Source organism: Amblyraja radiata, chromosome 45 (genome assembly GCF_010909765.2).
Source record: "Amblyraja radiata isolate CabotCenter1 chromosome 45, sAmbRad1.1.pri, whole genome shotgun sequence".
Taxonomy (NCBI): domain Eukaryota; kingdom Metazoa; phylum Chordata; class Chondrichthyes; order Rajiformes; family Rajidae; genus Amblyraja; species Amblyraja radiata.
The window spans coordinates 6,031,989-6,049,252 of NC_046000.1; the positions used below are offsets into that span (position 1 = coordinate 6,031,989).

Consider the following 17,264-nt stretch of genomic DNA (forward strand, 5'->3'; position numbering starts at 1 on the left):
ACATTTTTAGTTTCTTGATTAGTAAGGGTGTCGAAGGTTATGGGAGGGGGGGGGGGATGGGGTTGAGAGGTTAGTTTATTGTCACATACAGAGGTACGGTGAAAAACATTTGGGGGAAAAATAGATCAGCCATGATTGAATATAGACTCGATGGCTTAATTCTATCTTATGGTCTCAACCTGGAAGATGTTTAATAAGATTATAGCGTCAAAAATGAATATGGGACTGGACAACCATCGTCAAGGAACTATTTGATAGTCCAGTACCTTGATTGGAACTAGAAGTGGGTGTCAGGTTAACACCCTGTGTGCGGGTAGATTCACATATCAAATGTTCCTGGAATTGGAACCAGGGAAAAGCCAATAATGAAATGTGGTACAAAGATGAATGGTAGACAAGTGGGCGTCATGGTGGCCCAGTGGTAGAGTTGCTGCCTCACTGCGCCAGAGACCCGGGTTCCATCCTGACTTCGGGTGCTGTCTGTACGGAGTTTGTACCTTCTCCCCGTGGGTTAGCCCCGGGAGCCCTGGTTTCCTCCCACACTCCAAAGACCGTACAGGTTTGTAGGTTAATTGGCTTCAGTAAAATTGTAAAATGTCCCCAGCGTGTGTTGGATAGTGTTAGTGTGCGAGGATCACTGGTCGGCACAGACTCGGTGGGCCGAAGGGCCTATTTCCCCGCTGTATCTCTAAACTAAGTCCTAGAATATGAAAAATTAAATTGTAAATCCATACCTGGGTCACTGCGTACGGTGTTTAAGTCGAGCGCCTGCTGTGACCCATCATAACGTTTACTCATGCATTGCTGGAAAATAAGAGTTTTATTTCAAAGATTACTTCATTTTTGAAATTCATTTATGAATGGATTCCTGTGACGTAGAAAGGGACAATTCAGCCCATCAAATCTATACAGGCAGGTTTTAAAGCAACCCCTTCTGTTCCAGCACCTCATTCCTTTCACTGCAACCCATTTTCATAAGTTCGTAAGTTACAGAAACAGAATTCGGCCCCATTAAGTCTACTCCGTCATTCAATCATGCACGATCTATCTTTCCCTCTCAACCCCTTTCTCCTGCCTTCTCCCCATAACCTCTGACACCCTCATCCTCATTCTCCGCCGTGTCCATTCACAACAACCCTCCCCAAGCAACATGACTTTGGGCTGTGAGATGAAGCCCACGCAATCACAGAGGGAGCACGCACACTCCACATGGACATCACCAGAGGTCGGTGTTGAAGCTGGATTGCTGGAGCTGCACTGTGAGCAGCACCACTGGCAATCCTATTTGCGAGCTTACTCTGGTGACAAGAAATACCATTTATGGTTAAAGCATAGAACAGTACAGCACAAGACCCACAATGCTGAACATAATGCCAAGTTAAACTGATCTCATATGCCTGTACATCATCCATATTCCTCTATTCCCTGCACTTCATTATGTGCCTATCTTAAGGGCCTGTCCCACTTACGCAATTTTGTTTGGCAACTTAGTCATAGTCGCAGCAGGTCTCTGAAAATTTTAAACATGTTGAAAATGCAGCGGCAACCAGAAAAAGGTACGACTCTTTGGGCGGCTACTCACGACTACATACAGGCGTCGCCCCACGACAGGTCGACACGTGACGCCTGTATGGTCGTGAGTGCCAAAAAAAAATGGCGTAAACGGCCCTTCAGACACCAGTGTGCCTCTTCCCAGGGTGACTGCAGCCGTCCTGAGGGTGAACCCAGGAAAAGCAACTGGCCTAAAAGCGCACAGTAAGTGAAGACAGCAAGTGTGTTGTGCACATCGACTCAGCAGTCTCTGAGCTTCCCTTACCCTTATGTGCACTATCTCTTCAGCCTTGAGCTCATTCGAGACAGAAGATGGCGGCGCTGATTGGTTTATGATGATCACAACCTGCAAGGGTGAACATGTCATGTTAAATTCATTGTATGTTTCAGTGAAAGGATGATTTGTATTTAAATAGCATCTTTCATCATTATGGGATATTCACATGCACCTTGGTTTTTACATGATGTACAGCCACCGTCATGCACATGGCAAGGTGGCAATTAGTCAAAGACTAAATAGGGGCAACTATTTAACCAGGTAATGGAAATAATCTGATCTTCATTCATCAGAAGATCATTGATCTTCATTGATCAGAAAATCACTGATCTTCAAAACGGAGCTTTAGGTTACGTTTAGAGGGGTATGGGCCTAACGCGGGCAGGTGGGACTAGTTGGGGGCATCTTGGTCGGCATTGTCAAGTTGGGCCGAAGGGCCCGTTTCTGCGCCGTATCACTCTATGACAATTGTTTGCGTCCACCTGTCAAAGCAAATGGGCCACCGACAAGGAGATGTGTAGGAAGGAACTGCAGATGCTGGTTTAAACCAAAAATAGACACAACTCAGCGGATCAGGCAACATCTCTGGAGAAAAGGAATAGGTGACGTTTCGGGTCAAGATGCTTCTTCAGACTGGAGTCCGAAGACTTAGCAGTCTGAAGAAGGGTCTTGAACCGAAACGTTACCCATTCCTTATCTCCAGAGATGCTGCCTGTCCCGCTGAGTTGTCTACCTTCGGTTAAAACCAGCATCTGCAGTTCCCTCCTACACATGACTAGGTTATTGACCCTCAATAGCGGTGGTCTCTGGTGACCACCTGAGGAACGTGAAACTGTGGCCAGTAAAGTTGGTTCAGTGCCAAATCGAGGTAGAAGATTGCAACCTTCACGTGGTCCGCCCTGTTTCGATTAATGCAATCAACCTGGCGTGCACAATCAAATAAGATCAAATAGAACAAGTTGTCCTGCAACTTTAGGCTGTGCACGCCATATACGCAAGAAGAAGTGCCGAATCAAGGGTTATTTCTGGAGGACTCACCGCAAGTAGTTTTGATGCTATATAATTTCTATCCAATACTTAAATCATAGATAAAAACACAAGACCACCTTATTGTGAGAAATATATAAAGCCAGTTACCCGGTATAAATCTTTGTCAGTGATCCTTCTGGATATCTGCTTCAGAGCATTTGCAGTTGTTGAATCTTCAACATAGAACAATGCCTTATTACCGTCATAATGGAACTGTAAAAAATACAACAATTCATTATTGTCCACTGGTGCTGATCTCAAACTATCAAGTCATTCTGTGCAGAGGGCGGCACAGTGGCGCAGCGGTAGAGTTGCTGCCTTACAGCGCCAGAGACCCGGGATCGATCCCGACGACTGGTGCTGTCTGTACGGAGTTTATACGTGACCTGCGTGGGTTTTCTACGGGTGCTCCGGTTTCGTCCCACACTCCAATTTGTGTGGGACGTAAAATGTGCAAACTGTCCCCAGTGTGTGTAAGATAGTGTTAATGTTCGGGGGTCGCTGGTCAGCACGGACTTGGTGGGACGTAGGGCCTGTTTCCGTGCTGTATCTCTAAAACTAAAAGACGGGTCAGGCAGTAAGAGAGTCATCAATGACAGAGAATAAAATAATACAAAGGGCCAGTTGGCCCAATGCATCTTTGAAGGCTCTTTAAACGATCTAAGCTGTTCCTCTGTATAGAACACATAGTGCTGGAGTAACTCAGCGGGTTGGGCATCATCTCTGGAGGGTTGGGACCCTTCCTCACACTATTACCCTGGTCTTCCATCATGGTCCTGCCCCACATGTTTCCCCTTTCACTTCTTTTTCAAAAGATCACAAATCTGCTTCCACCATGTTTGTGAGCAGTGCATTTCAGAATGTAGAACATAGAACAATACAGCACAGGAACATACAGATATAGACAATAGGTGCAGGAGTAGGCCATTCGGCCCTTCCAGCCAGCACCGCCATTCAATACGATCATGGCTGATCATCCAAATTCAGTACCGCGTTCCTGCTTTCTCCCTATATCCCTTAATTCCGTTAGCCCCAAGAGCTAAATCTAACTCTCTCTTGAAAACATCCAGTGAATTGGCCTCCACTGCCTTCTGTGGCAGAGAATTCCACAGATTCACAACTCTCTGGGTGAAAACATTTTTCCTCATCTCAGTCCTAAATGGCCGACCCCTTATTCTTGAACTGTGTGGCCCCTGGTTCTGGACTCCCCCAACATGGGGAACATCTTTCCTGCATCTAGCCGGTCCAATCCCGTAAGAATTTTATCTAGGAAAGAACTGCAGATGCTGGTTAAAATCGAAGGTAGACACAAATTGCTGGAGTAACTCAGCGGGACAAGCAGCACCTCTGGAGAGAAGAAATGGGCGACGTTTCGGGTCGAGACCCTTCTTCAGACTGATGTCAGGGGAGTGGGCAGGTACAGAGATGCAGTGGGCGGTGGGAGAACTGGGAAGGGGGAGGGAATTGAGAGAGAGAGGGAATGCTAGGGCAATTTGAAGTTAGAGGTTCATACTGTTGGGGTGTGAGCTGCCCGAGCGAAATACGAGGTGCTGTTCCTCCAATTTGTGCTGGGCCTCACTAACAATGGAAGAGACCCAGGACAGGAAGCTCAGTGTGGGAATGGGAGGGGGAGTTAAAGTGCTGAGCAACTGGGAGATCAGGTTGAGGTGGACTGAGCGAGGTGTTCAGCGAAACGATCGCCAATATACAGGGGAATTTTACATGCTTCTATATTTCTACAGGCCCTTTGGCCTACAATGTCCATGGTAAACACAAAGTTAAACTAATTTCCTTTGCTTGCACTTAATCCACGTCCTCTTCCCCCCCCCCCCCACCCCGCACATCCATATGACTATCCAAAAGTCTCAAACATCACTATGGGTATATAACACAACTACCCTTGGCAGCATGTTCTCAGCACCCACCATTCTCAATGGCAAAACCTGCCCCGCATATCCAAATCACAACAGTTTTGCCGATACTAATACCACCCAAGTTGAAGAGCTTTTGTTCATCAGAGTATTTCGTTTTATCTATGCTTCCCCTTCACCATTTGCAACTTAAACGATTCTAAAAGCCACCCTTTCCCTTCCTTTCCCCCCTCAACCCAAAAGCCAATAACTGATGTACACAACTGGAACAAAACTCATTCTGGACATTAGACACTAAACCAGGGGTTGGCAACCTACGGCCCCCGGGCCGAATGCAGCCCGTAACCCAAAATCATCCGGCCCGCAGGCGGATTTATTTTTTCCCCCCCGTAACCAACTGGCCCGCCGAGCGCCCTGAGCAGCGGCCGAGCTCTGGCTGTACCGCACGGCCCCGCACCTTCTGTGAACGCGTTTAAGAAAGAACTGCAGATGCTGGACAAAAATCGAAGGTAGACAAAAATGCCGGAGAAACTCAGCGGGTGGGACATGCAAGGATTGCATGAGGCTGCCTCACCCGCTGAGTTTCTCCAGCATTTTTGTCTACTTTCTGTGAACACGTGATTTGATGCCAGCCATCCGGGGCGGGATGGGGACGGGATCCGTGTGTACACGTGATAGATGTGGCCCACCATCCACTCACAGACATGCAGAACAAGGTTGCCCACCCCTGCACTAAACGATGGAGCAACTCAGCGAGACAGGCAGCAGAGAGGAATGGGTGACCCTTCTTCCCGAAACATCACCCATTGCTTCTCCTCAGAGATGCTGCCTGTCCCACTGAGTTGTCTATCTTCGGTTTAAACCTGCGTCTGCAGTTTCTTCCTACTCATTCTGGTCATTGACGGATAATTGTCAAGTTAGCCTCCTCATTGGGCCTTTATTGTGCAATAATAACATAAAAAAGTCTCAATAAACTCAAAGTTCATCCTAAATTGGCTCAACAACGTGACTTAAACACCCATTCCCTCATGAATGAGTCGACAAGTAAATGGTTGATCGCACATTGTTTTACATGGTTCCTCCTGTCCTTTTTTAACTTGAAGGCACTAATATTTACTGGGATACAACAGCCATTGATATATTATATACTCCTGTACGGAATTATAATTCAAATCGTACCGTGTCAGAATTTCGGGGTGGAAGATTGCAACCTCCACGCGGTCCGCCCTGTTTCGACTAATGCAATCAACTCGACGTGCACAAACAGAAGATCAAATAGTACAAGTTGTCCTACAACTTTAGGCTGTGCACGCCACACGGAACAAGAAGAAGTGCAGAATTTCCAGCCCGCTGCACAAGGAAGCACGGACATGGTCAAAAGCAGAAGTTGTGCAGTTTCCATCCCTACCAGTGTTTTCGTTATATCTAAGCAGTAGCAGTAAAATCTAATTCCAAAGCCATAATTTCCGACATACTGGTTTGTCTGGAGAATGAGATGCCTTCATTCTTACCTGGACAGGGTTAAAGGGAACTGAACTCATGGACTGCAAGTTTGATAAAAGCCAGGTCTTGTCATATTTCTTTCCATAGGGAATCTGAGGAGAGAGCAAAGACAGTTCCAGAGAGTTATAGTCAAAGACAGGCAATAGATCGGGTAAATGCACAGTCTGTTACCCAGAGTAGGGCAATCAAGAACCAGGGAACATAGGTTTAAGGTGAGGGAGGGGGGGGGGGGTTTAGATTTAATAGGAATCTGAAGGGCACCATTTATGTTAAATACAAAGGCTAGTGAGTATATGGAACGAGCTGCAGGAGGAGGTAGTCGAGGCAGGTACTATCACAAAGTTTAAGAAATATTTAGACAGGTATATGGAGAGGATGGGTTTAGAGGGATCTGGTCAAACGCAGGCATATGGGACTGGTGTAGATGGGGCATGTTGGTTGGCGTGGGTAAGTTGGGCCAAAGGGCCTGTTTCCACTCTGTTTGTTAGTGCGCATGTTAGTATGAGTGCATGTCATAAGATCATAAGTGATAGGAATAGAATTAGACCATTCGGCCCATCAAGTCTGTACCATTTAATCATGGCTGATCTATCTCACCCTCCTATCCCCTTTCTCCTCCTTCTCCCCATGTATGTATGTTTGTGTGTGTGTGTATGTACGTTACTGTGTGTGTGGTGTGTGTGTGGGTGCTGTGTGTGTATGTATGTGTGTGTATGTGTGTGCGTGAGTGTGTGTGTGTGCGCGTGTGTGTGTGCGTGTGTGTTAGTGTGTGTTCAAGTTCAAGTTTATTGTCATGTGTCCCTGTATAGGACAATGAAATTCTTGCTTTGCTTCAGCACGCAGAACATAGTAGGCATTGACTACAAAACACATGAATAAATAAACTGATAAAGTGCAAAATGACAGATAATGGGTTATTAATGTTCAGAGTTTTGTCCGAGCCAGGTTTAATAGCCTGATGGCTGTGGGGAAGTAGCTATTCCTGAACCTGGTTGTTGCAGTCTTCAGGCTCCTGTACATTCTACCTGAAGGTAGCAGGGAGATGAGTGTGTGGCCAGGATGGTGTGGGTCTTTGATGATACTGCCAGCCTTTTTGAGGCAGCGACTTCGATAAATCCCCTCGATGGAAGGAAGGTCAGAGCCGATGATGGACTGGGCAGTGTTTACTACTTTTTGTAGTCTCTTCCTCTCCAGGGCACTCAAGTTGCCGAACCAAGCCACGATGCAACCGGTCAGCATGCTCTCTACTGTGCACCTGTAGAAGTTAGAGAGAGTCCTCCTTGACAAACCGACTCTCCGTAATCTTCTCAGGAAGTAGATGCGCTGATGTGCTTTCTTGATAATTGCATCAGTGTTCTCGGACCAGGAAAGATCTTCAGAGATGTGCACGCCCAGTAATTTGAAGCTCTTGACCCTTTCAACCCTGACCACGAGGAACAGTGGAGGAAGAGACTGACTTTGGTGCCTTCCCACATAGTGGGAAACTTTGATTCTGCTGTGTGGGGATGTTTTATGTTAAATTCTGTAGTGTGTGTTCTTTATACCCTTTCTGACTTAATCCCTCCCTTCACCACCTCCAGTTTAAATTCCAGTTGGAATATTTTGGAGGACCCAAGAACCAAGAACCATTGACCTGTTGATATAATTGGGGCTGTGGGTCCCCCTCCTACTCCTTTCAAAGTCCACAATCAGTTCCTTGGTTTTGCTGGTGTTGAGGGCCAGGTTATTGTGCTGGCACCATATGGACAGTTGCTCAATCTCTCTTCTATACTCTGACTCATCCCCATCAGTGATACGTCCCACAACAGTGGTGTCGTCAGCGAACTTGATGATGGAGTTCGCACTATGTCCGGCTACGCAGTCATGAGTATAGAGGGAGTACAGCAGGGGGCTGAGCACGCAGCCTTGAGGTGCTCCCGTGCTGATTGTTATCGAGGCTGACACATTTCCACCAATACGAACAGACTGTGGTCTGTGGATGAGGAAGTCGAGGATCCATATAACCATATAACAATTACAGCACGGAAACAGGCCATCTCGGCCCTACAAGTCCGTGCCGAACAACTTTTTTCCCTTAGTCCCACCTGCCTGCACTCATACCATAACCCTCCATTCCCTTCTCATCCATATGCCTATCCAATTTATTTTTAAATGATACCAACGAACCTGCCTCCACCACTTCCATTGGAAGCTCATTCCACACCGCTACCACTCTCTGAGTAAAGAAGTTCCCCCTCATGTTACCCCTAAACTTCTGTCCCTTAATTCTGAAGTCATGTCCTCTTGTTTGAATTTTCCCTTTTCTCAAAGGGAAAAGCTGATCCACATCAACTCTGTCTATCCCTCTCATCATTTTAAAGACCTCTATCATGTCCCCCCTTAACCTTCTGCGCTCCAGAGAATAAAGACCTAACTTATTCAACCTTTCTCTGTAACTTAGTTGTTGAAACCCAGGCAACATTCTAGTAAATCTCCTCTGTACTCTCTCTATTTTGTTGACATCCTTCCTATAATTGGGCGACCAAAATTGTACACCATACTCCAGATTTGGTCTCACCAATGCCTTGTACAATTTTAACATTACATCCCAGCTTCTATACTCAATGCTCTGATTTATAAAGGCTAGCATACCAAAAGCTTTCTTTACCACCCTATCTATATGAGATTCCACCTTCAAGGAACTATGCACGGTTATTCCCAGATCCCTCTGTTCAACTGTATTCTTCAATTCCCTACCATTTACCATGTACGTCCTATTTTGATTTGTCCTGCCAAGGTGTAGCACCTCACATTTATCAGCATTAAACTCCATCTGCCATCTTTCAGCCCATTCTTCCAAATGGCCTAAATCACTCTGTAGACTTTGGAAATCCTCTTCATTATCCACAACACCCCCTATCTTGGTATCATCTGCATACTTACTAATCCAATTTACCACACCTTCATCCAGATCATTGATGTACATGACAAACAACAAAGGATCCAACACCGATCCCAGGAGGCACCCCACTAGTCACCTGCCTCCTACCCGACAAACAACCATCCACCATTACCCTCTGGCTTCTCCCATTCAGCCACTGTTGAATCCATCTTGCTACTCCTGCATTCATACCCAACAGTTGAACCTTCTTAACCAACCTTCCATGAGGAACCTTGTCAAAGGCCTTACTAAAGTCCATATAGACAACATCCACTGCTTTACCCTCGTCAATTTCCCTAGTAACCTCTTCAAAAAATTCAAGAAGATTAGTCAAACATGACCTTCCAGGCACAAATCCAATTGCAGAGGGATGCGCAGAGACCCAGTTCTGTGAGTTTGGTAACCAGCTTGGAGGGGATGATAGTATTAAATGCCGAGCTGTAATCGATGAATAACAGCCTGACATACGAGTTTCTGTTGTCCAAGTGGTCCAGATCGGAGTGGAGGGCCAGCGAGATCGCATCCACCGTTGATCTGTTGTGGCGGTAAGCAAACTGCAGTGGGTCCAGGTTTTTGTCGAGGTAGGAGTTGATTTTCGCCATGATCAGCCTCTCAAAGCACTTCATCACCACAGACGTTAGTGCCACAGGTCAATAGTCATTGAGGCACGTCACCTTACTCTTCTTGGGCACTGGATTAATTGATGCCCTTTTGAAGCAGGTGGGAACCTCAGACCTCAGTAGTGACAGGTTGAAAATGTCCGTAAAAACTCCAGCCAGTTGGTCCGCACAGGTTTTTAGTACACGACCGGGTATACCATCAGGTCCAGGTGCTTTTCAGGGGTTCACCCCTCTGAAGGATTTCCTGACGTCGGCCTCTGTGACTGAGACAGAGATACCATCATAGCGAATGGGGGCTCGGGAAGGCACATCAGTATTCTCCCTATCAAAGCGTGCGTAAAACGCATTGAGCTCGTCAGGGAGTGATGTTTCGCCGACATTCGAGCTGCCTCCCGTTTTCGCCTTGTAGGAGGTGACTGCATTCAGGCCCCGCGTGTGCGTGTGTGTGTGCGTGTGTGGATATCTCCATTCCTTGTCATTGTTGTTTGGTTTATATAAATTAATCCTAAATCAGTCCTTTTTTTTTTTCCAAACTGGTTCCTCCAAAAAAAGTTTAAAATGTGATTTTTTCGCATCTGTGGATTTTGATTTTAAAAGAAAATTAATTAATTAAATGAGGCAGCCTGACCCTTGTAAAGAGCATAAGCAACCTAACAGGGCAAAGATCTGTTTATACACCAAGGACAAGGAATAACCCGTGTACTGGCAAATTATTTTGTCCACAGGAAAAACCTGCCCCAAATGATGGAAAAATAAGAAAGATAATACAACTTATTTAAAACAAGTGGAGGCGTGTAGCAGGTGGTGTACCACTGGGATTTTTACAGCAAGACTGTACTAATAATAGAAAATTGGTATGGCTTTTATTGATGTGTAGGAAGGAACTGCAGATGCTGGTTAAGACACAAAATGCTGAAGTAACTCATCTTTGGAGAACTTCTTCAGTCTGAAGAAGTGCCTCGACCCGAAACGTCACCCATTCCTTCTCTGCATAGATGCTGCATGACCCGCTGAGTTACTCCAGCATTTTGTGTCTATCATCGCTCTTATTGACGCCAATTTTTAACTGCAAACGTCAGAAACATCCAAACTGGGACTGCGGGATTGGCGTATGTGTTCCCCGGAGTACTAGTTGAGGCTTCTGGATTATTTGTTCAGCGTAAGACATGTACACAGAAGACCACCACACGGAATGAATACAACCCAGCAAAATGAAATGGCAACGTGCACAAGTTGCAGGGTGGTGCACATGGACATGAGACCACCACCTTCTGTGCACCCCACTGCAACCTACAGTCCTTCAAGGAGAGGTGAGATGAAGCTGAGAAGTTATCACCCATATTTTGTATAGGTCAGTGTTCAGAAGGGCGTCCTTTCCGAGCTTACCCATCACACCTGAGCAAAGGATTGATCCTTCATGGCGCATTGAGGTGGTATTTTTTTTGGAGGGAAAGTGTTTTATTTTTAATGTTAGGAGATTGGACGGCTCAGTGGAGCAGCTAGAAACATAGAAATAGGTGCAGGAGTAGGCCATTGATTATTGATAATTTTGGATGATCATCCAAAATCAGTACCCCGTTCCTGTTTTCTCCCCCTTGATTCCATTAGCCCTAAGACCTAAATCTAACTCTCTCTTGAAAACATCCAGTGAATTGGCCTCCACTGCCTTCTGTGGCAGATAATTCCACAGATTCACAACTCTTTGGGTGAAAATGTTTTTCCTCGTCTCAGTCGTAAATGGCCGACCCCTTATTCTTAAACGGTGACCTCTGGTTCTGGACTCCCCCAAACATGGGGAACATTTTTCCTGCTGAACTAGTTTGCATGGGTGATCGTTGGTTGGCGTGGACTCGGTGGGCCAAAGGGCCTGTTTGCACGCTGTATCTCTAAACTAAAGGAAACCAAACTAGACGGTAAACACAGGGATTGATCCATGCAAACTACTTCAATGTTTTTGTTAAGGAGGCGTTCATATCAGTGGAAGGTCTGCAAGGAAAGAGCAGTCACAATTAAATCCTTTGACGAACATGCTGTTCATCTCTATTCCATATTTCTAAACTAAATTAAACTTAAAAAGGCAATTGTTGAGTATTTGGGTGCTTGGGACAACTTAAAATAACACTCGGACACGGGAGTAAAATAACAAGCTTCCTTATTCCAGGATGCCACCTTGAGTCTCTCCCGCACATGTGTCCTTGCACAAGACATCACATATGCTAATTATATTACATACCTAACAGCAACAAACAAAATAAAGCAAAGTTCAAGTTTCTGCCTTTGCAAATGCTGACCCACACACAGGTGTTGCTTTCCATGTACAACAGAAGATCAAATTCCCCGAGTCAAGACTTACAGTGATTTTAAACCAATTCCTCCTTGTGTTGGCGTTGTTACTTGAGCCCCTCTCTGAATTTGGCTTCACTGTAACATGAATATTCGAGGGTCCTCCTTCACTATCGTGCCAGTTTCCCGGGCGGCGGGACGGTCTGGATCCATAGGGCGAACTGCCGATCAACAACAAAGGGGGAAACAGTCACAACATGTCACCAGGAGCGGTTACAGAGTCATACGGTGTGGAACAGGTCCAACTTGCCCACACCCACCAACATGGCTCAACTACACTAGTCCCACCTGCCTGCGTTTTGTCCACATCCCTCCAAACCCGTCCTATTCACATACCTGTAAAACGTTGGGATAGTCCTTGCCTCAACTTCCTCCTCTGGCAGCTCGTTCCATGCCCCGGGCACCCTTTATGTGAAAACTTTACCCATTCACCTTAAACCTATGTCCTCTGGTCCTCGATTCCCCTACTCTGGGCAAGAGACTTTGAGCATCTGCATTGACTTTGTTGATTTGCAAAAAAAAGGAAGTTGTACCGAGAATGTAATATGTTAACATAATTTTGGGAACCTAGAAAAAGGTACCACTGTATTGAACTGACTTCTATTAAAAAAAATAAAATTTAAAAAAAGAACCTGGAACCTGGAAAAAGCTACCACTGTGTTGTACTGACTTCTAAAAAAAAAAAAGACTTTGTTGATTTGCTTACTTCACAAATTTTAGGCAATACATCAAAGCTTTAGTAGATGGGACAGTGAGCGCAGCACTCCATTTGCTACTTGCAAAATATAAAGTGAACACTTTAGGGTTTAATGACATAAGCAGGAACCTCACTTGACGTCACATTTTCAGCTTAAGATGACAACCGTTCGGGTTTAACCGCAATTCAGAAAAAGTGCTGGAGTAACTCAGCGGGTCAGGCAGCATCTCTGGAAGGAATGACCAGGCAACGTTCCAGGTCAGACAAAATGTGTAGGAGGGAACTACAGATACTGGTATACACCGAAGATAAATACTAAATGCTGGAGTAGCTCAGCGGGACATAAAAAATAGGTGGAGGAGTCATTCGGCCATTCGGCTGATCATCCACAATCAGTACCCCGTTCCTGCTTTTTCCGCATATCCCTTAATTCCTTTAGCCCTAAGAGCTAAATCTAACTCTCTCTTGAAAACATCCAGTGAATTGGCCTCCCCTGCCTTCTGTGGCAGAGAATTCCACAGATACACAAATCTGGGTGAAAAAGTTTTTCTTCATCTCAGTCCTAAATGGCCGACCTCTTATTCTTAAACAGTGTGACCCCTGGTTCTGGACTCCCCCAACATCGGGAACATGTTTCCTGCATCTAGCCTGTCCAATCCATCAAGAATTTTATATGTTTCTATAAGATGCCCTCTCATCCTTCTAAATTCCAGTGAATACAAGCCCAGTCGATCCATTCTTTCATCTGGACAGGCAGCATCTCCGGATAGAAGGAATGGGTGACGTTTCGGGTCGAGACCCTTCAGTTTGAAAAAGGGTCCCGACCTGAAAGGTTACCTATCCATCTATAGATACTGCCTGACCTGCTGAGTTACTCCAGCACCATGTGGAGTTAAACCCCCCCCCAATCCAGAATAGATACAAGCATTCTAGTACAACAGCCTATTTTAGATCTAGTGTTGTGCGATGAAAGTAATGAATAAATAATCTGTGTATGCAGGGGACTGCAGATGTTGGTTTAAACCGAAGACAGACACAAAAAGCTGGAGTAACTCAACGGGTCAGGCAGCATCTCTGGAGAAAAGGAATAGGTGATGCTTAGGGTCGAGATCTGATTGTTAAGGAGCAGTGATCGCAATATGAAGAAAAACCAGATCAAATATGACAGAATTGTCAATAACATTAGAAACAATCTAAACCCGTAAAATAGGCATTTGAGCCCAAATATTTGATTAGTGTATAAATGTAAATAATTTGGTGTACGTATAGCTGCTGCTGTACATATGGTGTACATATAGCTGCTAAATGTGTATACGATAATTATAAGCAGTTGAATAAGGGGTGGGAATTAATAAGCTTTGGCTTCTTCCTGCTCCTTTTTGGACACATACGATTTCATTTATTTATAGATATTGTTTATGACACTTTATAAATATTCTTGTTATGTTTTTTGTACATTGTTTCACACTTGCTTTTTATTCTTTTATGCTGTTCGAAATAAACATAGAAAATAGGTGCAGGAGTAGGCCATTCGGCTCTTCGAGCCTGCACCGTCATTCAATATGATCATAGCTGATCATCCAACTCAGTATCCCATCCCTGCCTTCTCTCCATACCCCCTGATCCCTTTAGCCACAAGGGCCACATCTAACTCCCTCTTAAATATAGCCAATGAACTGGCCTCAACTAACTTCTGTGGCAGATAATTCCAGATTCAGATTAAAGAATTACATAAATAAATAGATAGATAAATAGATCCTACGTCCTACTATAAACACAGACAAAGGTATGCACGTGTAAGCTCTGACAAAAGCTGAGAATAAAAAATAAGTTTCAAATGATGTTGACCCAGTCTGAAGAAGGATCCCGACCCGAAACTTCACCTATTTGAGTTCTCCAGGGATGCTGCCTGACCCGCTGAGTTACTCCAGCACTTTGTGTAAACCAACACCTGCAGTTCCTTGCTTCTGAATGGGGATAATATTGCCTTCAAAGATGAACTAAACTGGTTTGAGAAGGGAGAGCGCAGTTTGATGGGGCAATAGATTGGTGTAGTCTAGCCCAGCCCAGTTGAATAGGCTCCTTCATCAACAAGAATATAGGCACAAATAGCTGGAGTAATAGCTGGAGTAACTCAGACAGGCAGCATCTCTGGAGAGAAGGAATGGGTGACGTTTGGGGTTGAGACCCTTCTTCAGTCTGCAGAACTGTCTCGACCCAAAACGCCACCCATTCCTTCTCTCCAGAGATGCTGCCTGTCACGCTGAGTTACTCCAGCTATCTTCGGTTTAAACCAGCATCTGCAGTTCCTTCCTACACTCCATCAACAACCCTGGCCAGCACTCATCCACCATTTTAATGAACTTAAAATTGACTATCCATATCCCTCACTGATTTTGTGGCCCACCACAGCGCTGTGCTAATACAAGTCTAGTTCAACAGAGTGTGTTAGTCTTTTCCTCTTATTATTGATGCAAATGCCAACGTTCCTGGTAATTGGGTTTATGCAAAACAAATCAGGAAACAGACAAGGTCCCACGTATGATAAGGTCCCTCATATGTCTACATTGGGACTTTTAATCAGACTGATTGCTGATGTTAAATGCTGAAACAACTCACTGATAACACAAATCCTTGATAGAGCCATGGAAACCCAGAATCAATCAAACATTTTGACTATTTGGCCCATCCACATGCTGTTTATCTTCATGAGCCATCTAGTCTAAACCCAGTGTGTCGCTCTCATCCACAATGTCCCATATTCCTTTGACAAACGTTTAATCCTCTTAACAGCTTTTGGATCCAGCCTCAACAATGATCTGTAACGGGGGGGGGGGGGGGGTACGGCATTCTAATCTTTATTGACATTACTTTTTGAAATAATTACTTGTGATACTGTAAATTTCCTCTCCCCTCGTTACTGACCTGTGAATTAATGGATTGAACCTATTTACACCATTGTAAATCCTCATGATCTGTAAAATCTGCAGCAATCAGTCAGTCTACCCCTCCTCTCACCTGCCCCCTGAATCTTTCATGCCAAGTCACAAAGTCTACCTTCGATTTTCCAGCATCTGCAGTTCCTTCTTAAACCCTCATTTATATCACTCCTTCCCAATAATACCTCTGTGAGTTTATTCTGTTGTTGCCATTTAATCAGAACACGTGGTTTTAACACTCAAGAATATTTACCCTCCAAGTTTATCTTTGCTCATACCTCTAACAAGGTACCTAACATTGAAATGATTATATTCGGATCAATGGAAGATGGGAATAAACTGAATACGTTTCAAAAATCTTTCCTTAATTATGGTTTAATAACAGCAAAAAAACGTATACTTAAATTTTGGAAAAACACATCCAATACCAACGTTGAAAATGTGGATTTCAAATATGTCGGAAACCTCACATCTTGAAGAAATGCGACTCTTCCTAACAGACAAAGCAGACCAATTCTTAATGATTTGGTCTCCATTTATCGACTTCTTACAAGCATTTGGTGCAACATAGGGGGTATGGAGAGAAGGCAGGGATGGGATACTGAGTTGGATGATCAGCCATGAATGGCGGTCGGTGCAGGCTCGAAGGGCCGAATGGCCTACTCCTGCACCTATTTTCTATGTTTCTAACCGTAGAAATTAACTGTTTCAGGATCGGGTGAAGGGTGGTCAAGAATAATAAATAGCTATTTCTCCTTCAGTTTTCTATCTCCTCTCTTTTTCTCTCTATTTTCTCTTTTTTTCTTTCCTTCACCTCACTGTTCGATATCACGCACTTCTTTATTTTTCTACTATTCTCTTTCTTTTCTTCCCTTTACTGCTAAAAATAAATAAAATAAGAAGTTGTACATAAAATGTAACATGTTAATATATATTAGGTATCTATTAGGTATCTACAAGGTACCACATTATTGTATTTACTTCTAATAAAATTTAAAAAAAAACAATGTATATTATGTCTAGCATTTTTGTCTACCTTTGATTTTCCAGCATCTGCAGTTCCCTGCAGCTGATCAAAGACCTGATTGTAACACAAAATGCTGGAGTGACTCAGCGGGACTGGCAGCATCTGGAGAGAAGGAAGAAGGGTCTCAACCCGAAATGTCACCCATTCCTTCTCTCCAGAGATGCTGCCTGACCTGCTGAGTTACTCCAGTATTTTGTGTCAATCTTAAGACAGCCAAGAACTTGTATGCACTCTGTAATAATCCCACATGCTACTTTGTTTAAGAAGGAACTGCAGATGCTGGAAAATCGAAGGTAGACAAAAATGCTGGAGAAACTCAGCGGGTGAGGCAGCATCTATGGAGCGAAGGAAATAGGCAACGTTTCGGGCCGAAACCCAAGGGTTTCGGCCCGAAACGTTGCCTATTTCCTATAGTGGAGATTGTTCAACTATTTGCATGGAGCGAAGGAAACGTTGCCTATTTCCTTCGCTCCATAGATGCTGCTGC

At 44.5% G+C, this 17,264-nt stretch overlaps 1 protein-coding gene across 1 annotated transcript in view; it reads right to left on the reverse strand.

The window, feature by feature from the left end:
* The window catches only part of nxf1 (nuclear RNA export factor 1), a gene marked incomplete at its 5' end in the record, with an annotated part of 82,569 nt that overhangs the window by 34,424 nt on the left and 30,881 nt on the right, over positions 1-17,264 (reverse strand). Inside the window, 5 exons of the mRNA XM_033015215.1 lie at positions 735-804; positions 1,817-1,897; positions 2,966-3,070; positions 6,240-6,323; positions 12,125-12,275. Coding sequence (XP_032871106.1) covers positions 735-804; positions 1,817-1,897; positions 2,966-3,070; positions 6,240-6,323; positions 12,125-12,275 — 491 coding nt within the window. The remainder of the gene's footprint in view (positions 1-734; positions 805-1,816; positions 1,898-2,965; positions 3,071-6,239; positions 6,324-12,124; positions 12,276-17,264) is intronic.